We start from the raw sequence: 19,080 nt of genomic DNA, 5'->3' as shown, positions 1-19,080 counted from the left end.
TCACCTCAAGCTCAGCAAGCCTAAAAGCAAAGCCTTTGTCAATTCCCTCAAGCTGGTTCCTCCTTATGACAACGCCATTTCTGTGAAGACATCACCACCCATCTTTCTGGACTTGCCATTACTCCAAACTCCTCTCCCTCTTCTTCTTTGCCCAATGTGTCTTAAATTTGGCTCTTTTTTTTTTTCTCCCACGCTTAAAAAACAAAATTGGGTTCTGAGGTCAGATTGCTTCAGTTCTGCCACTTATGAGTCGTGGTCAAATGAGATATAATACAGTAAAGGGCTTAACCCAGTGCTCGATACATAGTAGACATTCAATAAATGCTAATTATGTTTGTTATCATCATTTCCTTGTATGCAGAAGGTTGCAGTAATCTCCCAACTAATCTCTTTGCCTCCTCTGGTCATTATTCTATATACTGGGAGGGGAACTAATATGGAACATCTATTAAGTGCTAAGCACTTCAACCTTACAGCAACCTTATGCAGTAAATCAGCATCATTTTATAAAAATGAACAGAGCCAAGAGATTTGAACATAGATCTGACTCTAAAGCCTGTTCCCTTTCCACACCTCCAAATTACCAGGTAACCATAAAACATCATTTTCCACACACCATCTTGCTCAAAAAAACCTTCAATCACAACCACTCCCATTTCCCTTCAGAACATAACCCAAATTCATTTTCCTAGGGTTTACAGTCTTAGACTATTTCCCTACATCCCAGCACTTTCCTATGGGAACACTGTGCTTCAGAGAAACAGATCTACGGCCCCAGCCATGTCTTGTACACATGTCTTGTACATATATACACCCTCATCTTCCTACCTGACATCATGCCCTCTCCATTCCCCTTCCCTTGTCTAAATCTGGCCTTTCCTTCAAGGCTTAGCTAGAGTTGCCACCACCCAAACCCTAATGCCCGTCCTGACTTCTCCAGTCCCCCATCAAGCCTCCTCTGATCCCTGGAGCACCTGCCTGTATGCTTTTTGACACTTGGTGTTTCTTTGTACTTATGTTTTCTCACCAAGCTGTAAACATCTACACTTCAGGGAATCAGCCTCTTTTTTTTCTTCTTTTTTTGTATCCCAAGTAGCCCAGAGCTCTACATATATATAGAAAGTGTTCAATAAATATGGGTTGTTTTGGATGAAAGATGATCTTCCCAACTGGTTGATGTCTCTCCCTCTGGGGGTAAGAGAACGAGCTTCACCTTAATTTTACCTGTTGTCTCCAGGGCTACCCCCCTGAAATGCTCCTTGGGTTTATTCTTTAGTTTCTCACCCTCCCTGCCCTCCCTTCTCCACTGCCACCCTCTCAGACTCTCTCCTCCAGGACTATTTCTTCAGCTCATTCCCTCCAGCCTCACCATTACCCCAGGGCAGGTCCTCATTCCCCTCCCCCAGGCCCAGACCCCCTCCTGCAGTGTCCCGCCTCAGACCCTCTCCCCCAGGACTATGCCTTTGGCTTCGGACCCCCAACCCCGGATATCCTCTCCCAGAGCCGCGGCGTGGTTCTATTTCTAGGATTATTTATTTAGCTTCTTCCCCCTCCCCCTGGGCTGCCACTCAGGCCCCCCTCCTCCAGTTCCACCCCTTTGGACCCTGCCTCAAGAGCGGGTCTTTTGGCCTCTGCGACTCCCACCCCAGCGTCGTTCCTCGGCCAGTGTCTCCGGGCTGGCCCGGAGCCGCCGGCTCTGCGGGTCCCGCCTGGGTGCTGCCCCCGCGCCCCTGGCCGTCCCCCGCCAGGGCGCGGCGCGCGGAGGCGGGGGCGCGCTGGCTGCCGAGGCGGCGGCGGCGGCGGCGGCGAAGACAGGCGGGCCGGGCGCGTGTCCGCGGCGCGGTGACTCGGCGGCTCCGCAGCGGCTGCAGCGGGAGGACCCGGCCGGAGCCGCCGCCGCCGCCGCCGCCGCCATCGCAGCCGGGCGGCCGGGCCCCGCCGCCGGGATGCCGAAGAGCCGGGGCGGCCGCGCCGCGCCGGGGTTGTCGCCGCCGCCGCCAGGCCTGGCCCCGCGCTGGAGCCTCTGGCGGGCCCCGGAGCGGCTTCTGCTGCTGCTGCCCGCGCTCTGCTGCCTCCCGGGCGCCGCGCGGGCGGCGGCGGCGGCGGCGGCGGCGGGGGCCGGGGACCGGGCGGCGCGGGCGGCCGAGGCGGAGGCGCCCTTCGCCGGGCAGGTGGGGCTGGCGCGCCGGGCCGGGGCGGGGGCTCGGGACCTCCGGGCAGGGCGGGGGGCGGCGCCGGGGCCGGACCTGGGCCGAGCCGCGCCGGCCACCCGGGGCGCAGAGGTGGAGTGCCGGGGGTCCGCGCCGGGGGTCCGGGCTAGCGGCCCAGGGCGGGGGCTGGGAAGGGCCGCGCCAGGCCCGCGGGGGCCCGGAGCCGCTTCAGCACCGCGGACAGGGGCAGCGGGCGGGGGCGGAGCAGGAGGGTCGGAACTGTGGCGGTGTGGCGTGTGGCCTGCCTGACTATGTGTGAGGGAAGCCGTACAACGCCTGGGAGTAAATAGTAAGCGCAGCCAGTCTGTTGTGGTTTGGGAGAAGGACCCGAGGATGTTCAAGCTGGAGACGAGAGGACAGGGCGGGGGGGAGCGGGGGGCGGGGAGGGCGGCAGGGGACGGGGGAAGGACTCGATCACTGTCTTCGTATCTGAAGGGCTGTCACGTGGAGGAAGGACGGCCTTGCTCTGCGTGGCCCCGCAGGACAGAACTAGGGCCAACGGGGGTGGGGGTAAGGGTCGCAAGAAGGCGAATTTCGCTCAACATGAGAAGTTTGTAACAATCGGAGCTGCTCATCGCAGACATGTGCAAGCAAAAGCTCCAGGAGGGGACTGGATGGATGCATGCATAATACCTGCCTGGATACAAGCGTAATAATAACAATAATGCCAGCTAGCATCGACTGAGCACTCACTATGTGCCAGGCCTGGTGCTGAGTTTTATGTGAATTATCGCGTTTAATCCTCATAACTACGCTACGAGATATTTGTAATTATTTTCCTCATTTTACAGATGAGGATACAGACTCAGAGAACTAAGTAACTTGCCCAAGATCACACAGCTAGTGAGTAATGGAGTTGGGATTCTAACCTAGGCAGGCTGACTGTAGTCTCCACATATTTAACCATGATATTATCCTGTGTCACACAAGCGGGGCGGGGGGCAGTTAGACTAGGTAATATCTCTGGTCTCTTCCAACCCACAGGTCTGCAATTCTGATAAGTGACGTTGAGACAGTGTTTTTTTTTTGCTGAGGAATATCAGAGTGATTGCCTCACTTATTGTAAGAGATGGAGTGTGTTTGTTGAAGCAATCTATTTGTTCAGAAGAATCTGTCAGAGCAGGAATTATTAATTGGGCCTGGGACTCAGGGAGTCTGAAATCTTGTGTAAAATTGTGTTTGTATGTGCAAATGGGTTTTTCTTGGAGAGGATCCCTAGATTTCTTCAGACTCTCAGAGGGGTACATGATCCCCCCCAAATTAGGGTGTGTAGAAAGTCTCTAGTCCTGCTGGTAGTTTTCTTCCAAATGCCTTATAATTGCTGTTGACTTTTAGTGAAAACTTTCCCTAGCTTGTTTGTGTTTTCAGCTTTATTTCCTCTCAAAGTAATGCATTTCATGAGTTTATACCCTATAAATGTAGGATTCCTTTAGTCTTCCTGAATGCACAGGGTGAGGCTGAAAGACCCTAGCCTGGGATTTAGGAGGCCTGGGCTTCTAATCCTACCTTGGCTCCTGGTGGCTTCTGTGACCTTGAGCCATTTCCTTGCCCTCTCTAAGCCTGAATTTTACCATCTCTAATACAAAGAGATAGGGCTAAATGATCTCAACTCTGAAACCCTTTTATTCCTATGATATTTCAAGCATTAAGAGGAGGCTTTTTGGTTGAATATGTTAGGATTGGGAGAGAAGGTAATGCTACCCACTCCTTATCTTTAACAGTTTTATAGGCTTTGATTATTCCACCTCTCTCAGCCTTTGTCTTTTCATACTTGTTTCCCCCTTATGATAGGCCACCTCTAGAATAGTCACATTCATCCTCGTGAATCATTTTAATTATCCTTTTCTAGCTATCCTTGGGTCCTAACTTTCAATGGATGTCAACCTGACCACTCTCCCCAGATATGGGACCTTGTCATCTTACACAAAGGAGGATGATTTCCTCTTTGATTTTTAGGTCCCTTCCTGCTTCTGCCTATCTCTTTGTCAGCCTTCCTGATCCCAACACATTAGGACACTGCCTTTAGGAATCCGCAGTAGCTCCCCGATCCCTTTCCTGGGTCAAAACTGATAGCCTGGAACACAGCACCCTATCTGTGTATTATCCTTACCGGAGTACATTGTTACCTTACATTTCCCACGTTGACATTTATCTTCCATTTTGTGTCCCACTCAGTACCTTCCTTCAGCTCTCTCTCTCTCTCTCCCCCTCCCTCTCTCTCTCTCTCTCTCTCCTTTGGCAGAGCATGTCCCTACCTGAAAGGGCTTAGTATGATCTGCGGTCCTGAAATTTTCACTTTGCTCTATGTCTTCTGGATCACTGATAAAAAATTTAAATCAGACGGGTCCCAGCATGGTCTCTTGGGGACCTCTGCATTCTTAATCTCCTTTCATTTAGAGACGTGACCATCTCCATCTATTTATTTATTTCCACCTATTAATTTATTGCCTTCTATTGTTTATTTCCTTCTACCATTTTCTCTCTGAGTTCTCAGGCCCTCATCACCCTCAGTTCCATTGTGTCTCCATTTTCCATTTCTAATATATTGTCCAAAACTTTCTGAAAGATAATTATATCTCCTCCTTCTGTGGACAATTTGCACACTATTATCCCCTCATTGAATCCTAGTGGATCACGTGATTGAGACCTTATAGAAATATTGATGCTTTTCAGCGAGAAGATAACGTTGCTTAGTTCTCTCTCTGTCTTTTAAGGCCTCTGCAGTCTGACTCCACCCTACCACCTCACTAGAAGCTGCCTTTCCCCCTGCTCATCCATACACATCCTTACTCCAGACAAGCTTGTCTCTCCTTTATCCTAAGATAAGCTCCCCATGTTTCCCTGGACATTTACACATGCTGTACCTCCCCCCATCCATCTGCCTCCTTTCTTAAAGTTCCAGCTCAAGCCCTGCCTCTCTAGGAAACTCTCCCTGACTTCTCTAGGCATTTATTTCTCTCTTCTCAGAAGAGCACTTTGAGGCAGCTCCAGCCAGCTTGTCATTTAATTTTTTTTTTTAATACTTAAACATTATTTTCAGGAAAAGGGTTGTGGTTCTTAGGCAGGGCCTTCCCCAACCAAAGTGCTTTATGGTTTTAGATCCAGCACAGTCCTCAACTCTCAATGTTTGTTGTTAATTACTCAGAAAGCATCCAATGATTCTTCTCTTCATCCTTTAAGCCAAAAAGTTACATGCATCTGAAATAGACACTCATGGGCATGTGGTCTCAAGGTGCCTTCTAAAACCCTTCTTAGGGATAAAACTCATTGCCTGCCTGTCCTTCCTTCAATGAAAATAGAGGCTATTCCGCTTGTCAGTGGTTCCACAATGACACCCTTGAGTTCTTGCATATAGGCTGTCATCAAGTGATATACAATAGAGAGGAATTGAGAGGTACGGTTTAGGGTACAGGTTAGGGTACGACAACGGGTTAGGGTTAGGGTACGTGTTAGGGGTTAGTGTTAATGTACGGGTTAGAATTAGGGTACAGGTGACCTTAGAGATCCCTAAGTAAGCGCACTTAACAGATATTTAACAGATACTTTGTAAATTGCCATAAGTGAGTTGCCCAAGGTCACTAAGCCTGACAGTAGGTGATTCAGAACTAGAACTTTTCCCTGGTTTCCTGACTTCTTGGTTGAAAGCGTTTTCACCGTCTTTGGCTTTGATTTCATATTTCTGATCTTTTATTACCAAAAGACAAAGCCCCCCCAAAATTTGTTCAATCTGTTTTCTCCTTTGCTTTCTTGAGTCTTTCTTTTGTATTTTGCACATTGAGGGGTCCCACTGATTCTCTAATTGGCTTCCTGTGTTTGGTTTATTTAAAGCATCTCTTTCTCTTATTATTAGCTGAGTAGAATACCCCATAAATAGATTTTTGGCCCTCCTAACTTCCAATTTGATTCTGAGGAAGGTCAGTATAGGCAGAAAGAGACAAGCCAATCAGCACAGGCCACATGAGTGACAGAGTGTGACTCCAGGACCCAGGGCTTAATGGATTCCTGCTCTGTAGACTGGTTTTGAGGGGTCTGCTCTGGGCAGATGGAGAAAGTTCCTCAGTTTGCACCTATAGTCAAGGAAAGTTAGAGCCCTAAATGAGCTTAGGGGTGGGGTAGGCCTATTAAGAAGCACTAACAGACTCCCAAGCCAAAAATGTATTTCAATGTGATCATGGCCTCCAATATACCTTCATTCTTGTCTGAAAAAAAAATTCTCACTGTTAGGAAGTTCTTCCTTTTACCTAACCTGAGTCTACTCTGCTGCATTTTAAAATCATTTTCTCTTATTACTACTATGGTTTTTCCTATCACATTAATAGCCTCATATTTGTAAAGCACTTTGCATTTTCCAGATGCTTTTATGTGTCTGGCCGCACTTGATCCTGGCAACAACACCATGAGGTGGACTAGAAAGATATTGTCCTCATTTTATAGAGGAGGAAACGGAGACTCAGAGAGATGATGTGACTTGTCCACACATTGTCCAGAGACCCATATGGAGCTAATAAACAGTAAAGCAAGGACCAGAAGCTGGGTTTTCTGTCCTAGATCTGAGGTTTTCCCTATATATGAAACTGTCCTATTCTGGATTATTGTAATAGCCTTTTAGCTAATCTCCTCCACTTTCAGGTATATCCCACTCCAGTCATTGAAAGAGGTAGTTTTAGAGCAAATAAATATAAATTATAGTTGTACCAGAGAGATTAATCTTAGAGATTAAACCTAGCCTTATGATATGGTATAGTTTAGACTCAAAATCAGAGGAAGCAATTCTTAATAGACTGCAGCCAATGACTCCTCAGGACCTAGCACAGTGCCTGGCACATTCTAGATACTTGATTAATATTTTTAAATCGATTGTATTATCTGTGTCCCCCACCAACTTCCTTCATAGTGCTTGGCATGCAAAAGTCCGTACCTGTTTTGAAGAAAAATCAATGTATGCTAGAGGTTTAAAGGTCTGGGGAAGCACCAAAGGGGGAGGAGATGGGGTTGGGGAAGTTAGGGGATGTTCTAGGAAGAAGGTTGTTATCGAAGATGAACCTTTGAGGGAGGAAACAGACAAAGAACGGTGAGTGGGGCAGTCCAGAGGGAAGGAAAACATGAACCAAGGATCCACACACGTGCAGGGCGTATTTAGGAAATGGTAGAGGATTTGATGTGCCTGAGGCCTTGAGTTATTGCTATTTCCAGTAAGAGTGTTTGAGAAGAGGCTGGAAAGGGAGGCTGAGAGCAGACTGTGAAATTGGCTTTTGTCCAAAGACTGAGAGGAATCATGAAAGGTTTCTGAGCAGAGAAGTGACCTGTTCAGATTCTCAGAGCCGTGTTGAGGGGACGGAGGCACCGAGGCCTGTTCTGAGTTGTTCTGGGAGCTGGCTGATGCCCTGGGCGCTTTTAGCTTTCTTCACACAACTCAGGTCTGTGTACCTGTTCTAGTGTGTGGATAAAAGTTGTGCACCCCAGCTCTGGCCCTCCTCAGCTGAGCAATTCTGGAACAAATCATTTGGTTTCACTGGCCCTCAGGATCAATTTCGTTCAAGTCCTTCCCTGGTTTTTCTTCATCATTACTCCATGCATTCATGTTCAAGGGCAACTTGGAACTAGGCTTTGATGATCTATAGGATAACAGCAAAGCCACATTTATAAAAGGTAATATTTTCTCAAAAATCAGACACGTTCTTATAACAAAGTAGGTAGAGAAAAGCAAGGCATAGTTATTAACAACTCTGTTAGCAATAATTTTTAAAATTTATTTATTTATTTTGCTACGCTGGGTCTTAGTTGCAGCACGTGGGATCTTTAGTTGTGGCACGTGGGATGTTTGTTGCAGCACGCAGACTCTCGGTTGCGGCATGCATGGAGGACCTAGTTCCCCAATGAGGGATCGAACCTGGGCCCCCTGCATTGGGAGTGCAGTCTTACACACTGGACCACTAGGGAAGTCCCAGCAATAATAATTTTAAAACTCACTTCTGTACCACAAACGCTCACATGCATACCATTCTCTGTGCCCCAAAAGCACTGGGCCAGAAAGAGCCATCCTTCAGCTGGTCTTCCTCTCACCTGCCTCAGTAGAATCAGCCGCCAGCCCAGCACTTCCACCTCCTGAACAGATCTTCGCTGTGGCCGCTTCTCTCCACCACTGGTGCCTCTACTTTAGTCTAAACTTCCATCCTGTCTCACCTGGATTCCAGAAACTTCCCACCTGATCCGCCTCTCTTGCCTGCCTCTAATCCTTCTTCCCACGGCAGCCAGAGTGACCTTTTAAAAATAAACCTAGGTGCTCTGTGACGACCTAGATGGGTGGGGTGGAGGAGGCGGGTGGGAGGGAGCTCCAAGAGGGAGGGGATGTGTGTGTGCATATGGCTGATTTACTTCACTGTGTGGCAGAAACTAACACAACATTGTGAGGCAATTTTACTCCAGTAATAAATAAATAAATAAATAAATTTAAATAAATAAATAAATCTATGCAGGGGCCACTTATATCTGAAGCAAATATGGCAAAAGCCAAGACTTAACAAAGCCGGTTGGTGATTATCCAAGGTTTTTTTTTTGTTGTTGTTGTTGTTTTTACTTTTGGCTGTGTTGGGTCTTCGTTTCTGTGCGAGGGCTTTCTCTAGTTGTGGCAAGCGGGGGCCACTCTTCATCGCGGTGCGCGGGCCTCTCACTGTCGCGGCCTCTCTTGTTGCGGAGCACAGGCTCCAGACGCGCAGGCTCAGTAGCTGTGGCTCACGGGCCTAGTTGCTTCGCGGCATGTGGGATCTTCCCGGACCAGGGCTAGAACCCATGTCCCCTGCATTAGCAGGCAGATTCTCAACCACTGTGCCATCAGGGAAGCCCCTATCCAAGGGTTTTTTAAAAATTATTTTTATGCCTTTCTGAATGCTTATAATATTTAATTTTTTTTAATTTTTAAACAAAAATATCTGGTATATGACTCCCACTCTCACCTTGCTTAAAATGGCTTTTAAGGTAAAGGCTAAACTAATATTACAATACTATGGCCACTTCTCAATTTTTATTATGGAAAAATTTCAAACACACACAAAAGTAGAACGAATGGTGTCACAAGCCCCTCGTACCCAGCAACCCCCCAGGCTGCTTAATCAAGCCTCTGAGCCCCTGCATCACCGAGTCCTCCCCACCTCTCTGCTCCCTTTTATACCAGCTTCTCAGTCAACTCCAGCTGCCCTGGCCTTCTTTCTCTTTTCTTAATAGTAGGCTCCTTCCCATCTCAGGAATTCAATAAGCTATTCTTTTCCTGGGACACTCATTATCTGACCTTCACCTTCACCTCTTCTGCTCATACACAGGTCTCAGCTGAGATGTCACATCCTCTGGGAGGCCATCCCTGACGTCACAGCCTAGATCTCCTGTCACACACTTTCTTTCCCAGCACCTTCTCCTTTTCCTTCGCTTATCACCGTTGGAATGAAACATTTTGTCTTTCCATGTTTCCCTCCCCCTCCAGGCTGTAAGCTCCATGAGGAAGAGCTCAGTAGGAGAGACAGGCATGGAAACCACTATTGATAATGTACTATGAAAGATGCTGTAAGTAAGGGGTGCATATGGGAGCACAGAGGAAGTCCATTTAACCTTGAGATAGTCCTCCCAGGTGAGGTGACATTCAAGTTGCATTTCAGAGGAAATTTATCTATTAGTTCATCAGGGAGAGGCCAGTATCCACGTGGGAAAGGCCTTCTAGGGAGAGGGAATGAAAAAAGGCAGAGAGGAAGGAACTTGCAGGCTGCTTTCAGGCAACACAAGTAGATCAGTAGCTAGAGGAGGGGGCACTTGGGGTAGGGAATAGAAGGGTGGGGCATACACGTCGGAGGGAAAGGCTAGAAAGGTGCATTGGCGTCAGACCGTGAGGCTTGCCGAGCGCCATGCTGGGGAGCTTAGACTTTAAGACTGGCCGTGAGGATCAGCTCCACGCTCAATCCAATTAAGCTAAAGTAATAGAACTTTATATAATTACTTAGAGGTTATCTACTTCAGCCATCTGCCTATTTCAGTTGAGAAACTAAGGCCTGACCATGGTCCCTGTCTTCCTTCTTCCCTTTTCTAAAACTCATCAATAAGTTAAGCCCCATCGGACAGAAAATGATGGCAGATTTGCAGGAAGGCACTGGAAAGGGCAAGGAAGACTAAGGCGCCTCGCTTCTCAGAGAGTGAATGTGTGCATGGCTACCCTCCTGGCCATGGGAGGAAGTCTCCCCAGAATTGGGAAACTCAGACATCCCAGTGTCTGACTGATCCAAAACCCCAAATGTGCCACCTCCCTGGGCATGGTGATTGTCTGGCTTGTGGTGGCCTCCTGGGAGTGGGCCAAGGACACTGTGCAGAGTGCCAGGGAATTCCCGCTGGTGCACTTTCCACCCACTCAAGAGATGGTGGCAGCCAAGAGGCAATGCCGTGCCATTAAGGTGTTTGTCAAGAAGCTAAGTTGGGATTTGTGGGCGATCCTGAGGGCCCTTTTTAGACTGACTGTGAGTGGGAAAAGACGAAAAATTTAAAAAGACACAGCCTTTGGAGGCAAACCAGAGCTAGCGTGGAGGGTGTAGCATGGCAGAGAGAACCCTCCCTGGGAGGCAGGGACACTAGCCTCTGTTTTCAGCTCCTCCACTAACTTGCTCTGTGACTTTGGATAAGTCATTTCTCTCTGAGTTTTATTTTTCTCTTCTGCAAAATAAGTGTGTTAAATTAGATGATCCCTAAGTATTTGTTGATGAGTGCATTTTCTAGATACCTCCATGGTTAGGCCTTCACGTTTGAAGTTTTAAAAAATTAGTTATAACTCAGGTGGGTTCAGCAGCAAGGCTGAGACCTCAGTTCTGTGGGTGGAGGAGGAAGTGGGCTGTTGGTGGGACAGGAGTTGGAGGGAACTGCCACAGTGATAAGGCTGATTTCTGAGGAGTCACCAAAGGACACAGTGATTCGGTCCAGCAGTAATGACCAAAGGTGGTGGTCCATGTACTGCTGAAGAGTGTGGGAGAAAAATACAGACAATAACATTGTGAAAACGCTTACTATGTGCCAGGATCTGCTAAATGCTTTACATTCATCTATTAGCTTCTTACTGCTACTGAAACAAATTACCACAAGCTTTGGGGCCTATAACAATACAAATTTATTTTCTTACAGTTCTGAAATTTATTAGTTCTTATTTAATATTATCTTACAGTCTGAAGTTTGAAATGGAACTAAAGGGACTAAAATCAAGGTGTCAGCAGGGCTGCATTATTTCTTGAGGCTGCAGGGGAGAATTCGTACCTTGCCTTTTCCAGCTTCTAGAGGCCGCCCGCATTCCTTGGCTTGTGGCCCCCTTTCGACAATGGCATTACTCTGACATCTGCTTCTGTCTTGACGTCTCCATCTCTGACTCTGATGTCCTCCCTCCCTCTTATAAGGACCGTTGTGATTACACTGAGACCACCTGGATGAGCTAGGCTAATCTCCGCACCTGAAGATCCTTAACTTAATCATACCTGTAAAGTCTCCTTTGCCATGTAAGGCAACATAGCAGGTTTCGGGAATTAGGATGTGGACATCTTTGAAGGGCCATAATTTCAGCTAGTACTGAATCTTACTGAATCATCATCTTACTGAATCCTCCTAACAACCCTTATTTTAATATCCTCTACGTAACGGATGAATAAAAATGATGGCTTAAAGAAGTTAGGTCATTTGCCCAAGGACACTCAGCTGGAAGGAGCAGAGTTAAGTAATATTTGGCATGTGGTAGCATCTGGGTCCCAAGTGACCTGTCTTTTCAGATACAACCTCACTCAGTTCCCAGGTGTGTAGGGACTAGAGTCTCACGCTCCGGAGGACACTGAGAACCAGGTAGGGAACCTGAGCTCCTGAGAAACAGATTAGCATCCTTACAATCTCAGTTTAGGACCTGAGTGCCAGCCAGGGAAACTGAGGCCAAAACCCACTTGTAAGGTTTGGCTGAGGAGACAGGCAGGTGAAGGACCCAGGGATGAGAGCAGAGCCGAGGCACAGAGGGCAGGGGCTGGCTTTTGAGCCAGCTTTAATAGAAGGCTTTCCTAAATGGCAACATGCTTCCTGTCCTAGCAAATCAGAGGTGATACTGAACACAACATGCCCATTCTTCATGGCACAGGGTCATCAACTCCCAGCCGTCCTTACTGCAGTGGTTCTCAAACTTTAGTAGGCAACAGAATCACTTTAGGTGCTCTCTTTTTAAAAACGCAGATTCCAGGCTTCCCTGGTGGCGCAGTGGTTGAGAGTCTGCCTGCCGAAGCAGGGGACACCGGTTCGTGCCCCAGTTCAGGAAGATCCCACATGCCACGGAGCGGCTGGCCCGTGAGCCATGGGCGCTGAGCCTGCGCGTCCGGAGCCTGTGTTCCGCAACGGGAGAGGCCACAACAGTGAGAGGCCTGTGTACCGCAAAAAAAAAAAAAAAAAAACCATGCAGATTCCCAGTTCCCAACCTCAGAGGGTCGGATTTTGTAGGTCTAAATTCACGTTTGGGAATACATGCTTTTAACAAGTTCATTGGATGAGGTGATGCTGACAGCCCATGATGCACAAGGACTGCCCAGTGAGAAACACAGCCTCAGTGTTTGGGGCTGCAGGACAGTGAGGGCTTTAGAGTTGTTTGTCACCTATCAGGAAAATAACAGCTATTATTATTGCTATCTTTTACTGAGCGCTCAATACCACGTATTATGTTATTTAATCTTTACAACCACTCCATGGGGCACATGCTAAGGACATCATGCAGATGGAGCTTGATGTGAGCAGTAGCGAGGCTGAATAATTTGCTGAGGGTTGTGTAACAAGTAAATGGGAGAGTTAGGATTTGAGCCCAGCACGGTGTGTCTCCAGAGCGTGTACTCTTAACCATACCCTAAATGTCCTCTCAAGCTGCCTCGCTCCTCACTGCTCTCCACACCTCACTACCATTCATGTCCACCTGCTCAGATAAGGAAGCCAGCTCTCCTTCTGAGCCCCATCCTAGGAGGCTATCGACTGAATGCCTAGTGCTTTCCCTAAATGCCTAGTGCAGAATTTAGGGTTGAAAGGACCCTTAGAGAATATTCAAGGCAGCCCTATATGGGAATCCCTTTATAATAGTGGTTCTCCACATAGGACAATTTTGCCCACCGTCGAGGGAACTCTTTGGCCAATGGAGACATTTCTGGTTGTCACAGCTGAGGGGGTGGTGCTGTTGGCATCTTGTTGTAGAAGTCAGGGATGCTGTTAAATGTCCTACGATGCACCGGACAGCCCTGCTACAACGGAATTATCTGGCCCAAAATACCAGTAGTGCCGGGATTGAGAAACACTGTTCTATAGCAAATTTTGACCAGCAATGACTCATCCTCTCCCTGAGCACTTCAACTTGTTTTATTCAATAAAGAGGTATCTATGCTGGCCCTGTGCTAGGTGTGGGGATACAATAGTAAAGAAGACAAGACTATGGGCCCTGCCCTCGGGCATTGTGTAGTCAAGCAGAGGAGACAAGCAATTCCATTGCAACACTGTGTGATAAGAATTGTGATAAGGAAAAGGATGGGTACTGACCAGGGATGTAGAAGGAACTCCTGAGTTAAGGGGTCAAGGAAGGCTTCCCCAGAAAAAGAGAGAGGAACGTGATCTAGACAGAAGGAACTATGTATGTCAGGGTCTGGAAGAATTAGAACACAGAGTGCTAGGTGGGGAGTGGTAAAGGAGGCTGCAGAGGTAGTTAGGGACCATATCATAAAGCCTCTTGGTTTTTTAAAAACCACTTTATTGAGGTATAATTGACATACAAAAAGCTTCACATATTTACTGCGTACAACTTAATGAGTTTGGAGCTAAGTCTACACCTGTGAAACCATCACCACAATCTATGCCATAAACAAATCCATCCCCTCCAAAAGTTTCCTCCTGCCCTCTTTATTTCTATCATCATCATCATCATCACCACCACCATCATCACCTTGTGCTAAGAACTTAATGTCTGCCCTTTTAGCAAATGTTTTAAGCATATAATACAGTATTGTTGACTATAGGCACTATGCTGTACAGTAGCTCTCCAGGACTTATTAATCTCGTGGAACTGAAATTTTGTACCCTTTGACTAATACCTCCGGTTTCCCCCTCCCTCAAAAGCTCTTGATGGGAAGACTTTGAAGCTGCCTCAGGGTATTTACACTTTCTGTTCCCTCTTCCTGGAACTCCCTCACCTCCTTCAGGTCTCTTGCTCAGATATGACTTCCTCAGAGACATCCCCTGACCATTCTCAATAAAAAAAGTTGTCCCATCACTCTCCATCCCCTTACCCTACTTTATTTTTTATAGCACTTATTGCAAAATGGTTCGTCCATTAGACTGTAGCTAGAAAGTATGGAGAGTGTTTTTGTTCGATGTTCTATCCCAGAGCCCAGCCCACAGTGCCTGGACATCGTAGTAGGTCCTCAATAAATACTTATTGAATGAATAGACAGAAACAGATTCGATGTTTAGGAGGTAGAGCCTATAGTTCTTTGGTAAAAGACAATGTGGACCAAGGAGAGTGGGGAGACGTGTGTCATATGAAGCTTCTGGTTTGATAACTGGGTGGGGGGTGGTGCTGAAGCCTGGCGTAGGAATCACAGCAGAAGGGTATTGAGCTCACGGTGATCTGAGATAAGGTACAGAAAAGAGTGTGAGCTATAGAAAGTCCTGCAAGGGGAAAGGGATGCCTGTCCAGTGGTCTGACAGTGTGAAATGCCTGGTTTCAGAGAAAACTGGGTTTGAATCCTGCTACTTACTAGCTTTGTGGCTCTGGATGATTATTTAACCTTTCTGAACCTCAGTTTCTTCAACTGCAAATTGGGGATCATAATTCCTACCTTGTGGGGTCGTTGCAGTCTAGACTGCCTGGCACAGTGCCAGGTATATAGTAGGAGTTCTAATAATAGTAGCTGTATCCTTGTTACTATAATTAGAACATCTCTGTTAAAAAGCTGTTTATTTGAGTGAGTCAAGATCTATGTCCTGTGATCTCCTGTGCTGGTCTTAGCTTGGCCGTCTGCCAGTCTCCTTCATCCATAGCCATTTGGCTTTTTGAAGACAGTCATGTCCCCTGCAGTCCTCCCTTCTCCAGCCTAAACATCCCTTATCTTTCCTTGTGGGCTATGGTTCCAATGAATGACTCCCTCACTCTCCTGGCCACTCTCCCTTAGTCATGCTCTAGCTTGTCGCTGTCCCTCTAGAACTGGACTTGGACTTCCCATGCATGTTGAGGTCGATGCCTTGTTCCTGTTACTCACATTGTCACCCTAGATTATGACCTCAGCTGCCCAAACTCTTTGATCAAGATCTTTGATTCTTTCTTTCTCATTCCAGCCCATGCTTCCAAATTTAACACCTTCCTGCCTGTCCCTTCTTTGTAGACTTGCCTCTGGCCTTTCTGACATTACCTTCAGACCCACTGGATTCCTGACCAAACACCAGATCCTAATCATTCCCCTGCTCCTTCTCCAGGCCTCTACAGTATGGTTTGGGTTCACATCCAACCAGATGCAATGCTCCTGAACAGCCCCAGGAGACGCTGTTTTGACCGATCCATCTCTCTCCTCCCCCATGGCCATATCTGTTTTCCAAGAGCAAACGGCAGCACACCAGTTGATCTGCTACTTGCCGCCTCCATTGACACTTCTAATCTCACCACCGCCTCTGCTGTCTGCCGCTCTCTTCCCTCTTCGGGCCACTTTTTTTCTCCTTGTTATTCTCCGCTCTCTCCTTTGCCTGCCACTGCAGCTAAACATCTCAGCTTCGGCTTCTCGGGAACCAAAATCCCGCCTTCTGGCCAGCGGACCAATCACGCGGTGTTGTTGGTAGTCTCTCCATCTTCGGTTCAGCCCAGCTATTTTGGTCCCTGCTCGCACTCTGAGATCTTTCTCACTTTCCTCTGGGTTTACACCTTTTTCAGCACTTAAAGGGTGACAGACATCTTAGAGTTGGTTAACTGAGCTGTAAAGGTTAGAATTCTGACACGGCTGGTGATTGATTAATGGATCCAGGTGTAAAAAGATGAAAGGTAGGTCATTCTGTTTAAAGCTGAATGGGACTTTTTTTTTTCCTTTAGTGGATTTTATCTTTTTTCAAATGAGACAATGGAGCCTCTTGCCTCATCAGGCAAAGAAGTCAAACCACAAAAGATTGAATTTCAGCAAAAACGGTTTTTTCAGTCCCTAATAGATACCAAGGATTGTGTTTGGTGCTTTCATGTGTATGACTCATTAAACCTTCCCAAGATGAAATCCCTTCGTTGGTACCCAGACAGTACCTCCTAGACCAACTGTTTGTTCACTCATTCATTCCTTCCTTCACTCACTCATTCATTCAGTGATTATTTATTATGCCAGGCACTGTGCTAAGTACTGTAGCAGATATAAAAATAAATCTGACAGTCTCTGCTCCTTGGGAACTCAATCTAGTGGGGAAAACATATCAACCAACAGGTGTGATGCACCATGGTAGTTACGTTTAGAGCAACGTTTAGAGAAGTAAGCACTGCAGGAGTAAAGAGGGTGCCCCCTAGCTCTGCCAGGGAGAGTTAAGGAAGGTTTTCCAAAGGAGGTGACATTTCAGCTAGATTTTGAAGGATGAGTTTGCTAACATGCATAAAGAGAATGGGCTCTGTTGGCAGCAGGAACAGCCTGGAAGTGTGAAAGGGCAGGGAATGTTCTGGACTTGGGACTACTGGAGCGTAGAAGACTTCAACATTAGGAGCTTCTGCTCAGAGAAGTCAGAGGATTGCCTGGGTCACAGAGCAGGTGAATGGCAGAGACAGGGTTAAACAGCAGAAGTTGGAACTGTCTGGTCCCTAATGCATAGTCCTTAGCCTTCCACCCTATAACACACACACACACACACACACACTCGCACGCACACACACACACACTCCCTGGCTTAGAGCTGTCCTTTGACCAGTTCCTCCCCCTCCCATTTCCCCTCTTAAGGGTCTGCCCCTGAGCTCCCAGTGAACTTGGGAGGGAAGCAGAACCCAGAGAAGGCTGATCCATTCCAGTGTTTGGCCCTGAACTAGACATTTGCCTAAGACCTGAGTCCTTAGATCCTAACTCCTGACACTGCTGAGAACTTCATAATGGATCCTGATTGGCTTTGAGATGCTCCTTGCTTGAGTATCCAAAAAAAGGAGCTGGGTAAACTGGGTTGCCCTTTACAGAGGAAGAGCTACTTTCAATTCCCCAAAGTTTTAGAAGGCTGAAGAAAGTATATGCCAAAAATTCCCTGTTCCTTATCTCCTACCATACGTAGTAATGAGGGCAGGAGGGAAGAAGATCCTTAAATTCCATACTAGCTTGGAGGTAGGTGCTCAAAAAATACTCGGTCGGTTGACTGGTTTGTTAGAATTATCTGTCGAAAGTTCCCCAGCCATTTCCCAAATGCTGTAATTCATCCTAATTGGATTTTAAGAGAACTGAGTCCACAGATAGGGAGGTATTGGATTTTAGTTTGTACCACACCTCTTTTTGGAAGGGTTTGAGGCAGTTTACAGAGTGAAGCAATGTTTTTAAGTAAGATTTTTAAGGATGAAACATAATTTGGTGGTTGGAAAGATGAAAAAAGTAATAGCTACTTCCAAGCATCACCGTGTTCAACACTTATGCTATAAATTTGACTGAAAAATTTCTGGCAGAAAGGCCAAAAATGGAAAACCACTGGGTTTCCCAGCGTGCATTTTCTGAAACCAGAAAGTATGCAGAATCTCCTGTAGGGAAACCATTTTCCTCAAGCTAAAGCTTGATAGAAAGTGATTGTGTTTCGTCCCAATAAAGCTGAGCGACAGGGCGAAGAGAACAATTAAAGTCAGCTGTCATCTCTCTGAATGCAGTGTTCCCAGTGCTGTGTGAGAGATGGTCATGCCCATAGGTCACCCGAGAGCAGGCAGACTTGACTGTGACAGATGCACTACCCTCCATAGGACCCACGAGGACTGGCTCTTGGTCCAGGGGGAGGGCAGGATGACTAGATTTCAAAAGGCAGGGAAGGAGTCAAAGACCATGTTCTCCACGCTGATTTTACAAAAGGTAACAGAGACACCATCCAAAGGGATAACAAACGAATCACTTTTGAGTGATTATATGTCAGGTACATTTGATCATTTCATCTTAACAGCAATCCTGTGGAGGAAGGTCATTGTTTACATTTTACAAAGAAGGAAACTGAAGCTCAGTTTGTCCAAAGTCACACAGCTGGCAAGTGGTGAAGCCGGGATTCCATCTCAGGACTGTGCACCTCTTTCCCACTATACCTCCCTGTTTATTCAACCCAACAATTCTTCATTGAAGTTTCTGTAAAGAAAGAACGGAATGTGGCATGCTGGCTGGGAGGGGCTGAGGAATACTGTGCAGGAACTTAATGCTTTGATGACATAACTGACCTGGGAATAGAAACTGGAGCTGGATGAATAGACAGGTACCTTGTCAGTTGCCCTATCATGTCCATTTCCAGATGCTTTAAATGAGCTTTTTGGCTGATCCGAGACCACAGTCAAGTCACAAGTGATTCTCTGTAAGTTGCCCACTTTGTGAACAGATAATTAATGGCAAATCGTCTCTCCCCACTCCCCTCCTTTCCAATCCTCTCCACTCATCACCACACTCCTCTCCCGCAAGTTCCAGCCATTTTAAATACCGCTCAGAATGTGCTGTGCATCCCAACACCTCCAGGCAATTGCACACGCTGTGCAATCCTTCAAGACTTAGCCCCACCTGGAAGCCTCCCCTGAGTTCCCCCTTGCTCCCCATCTCCACCCCTCCATGTGGATAAGGCCCCCCACCTTCGTTCTCCCATGGAACCCTCTACACACCTGATTGTTAGTGCTGTATTTTCATGG

General features: G+C 47.1%; 1 protein-coding gene across 1 annotated transcript in view; it reads left to right on the top strand.

The window, feature by feature from the left end:
• The first annotated feature begins 1,946 nt into the window (after positions 1-1,946).
• Positions 1,947-19,080, top strand: part of MMP24 (matrix metallopeptidase 24) — a 44,942-nt gene continuing 27,808 nt past the window's right edge. Inside the window, exon 1 of the mRNA XM_032605597.1 lies at positions 1,947-2,171. Within this exon, the coding sequence (XP_032461488.1) occupies positions 1,947-2,171 (225 nt within the window). The remainder of the gene's footprint in view (positions 2,172-19,080) is intronic.

This window comes from Phocoena sinus, chromosome 15 (genome assembly GCF_008692025.1).
Source record: "Phocoena sinus isolate mPhoSin1 chromosome 15, mPhoSin1.pri, whole genome shotgun sequence".
NCBI lineage: Eukaryota > Metazoa > Chordata > Mammalia > Artiodactyla > Phocoenidae > Phocoena > Phocoena sinus.
This window is presented reverse-complemented; position numbering and strand designations above follow the sequence as displayed.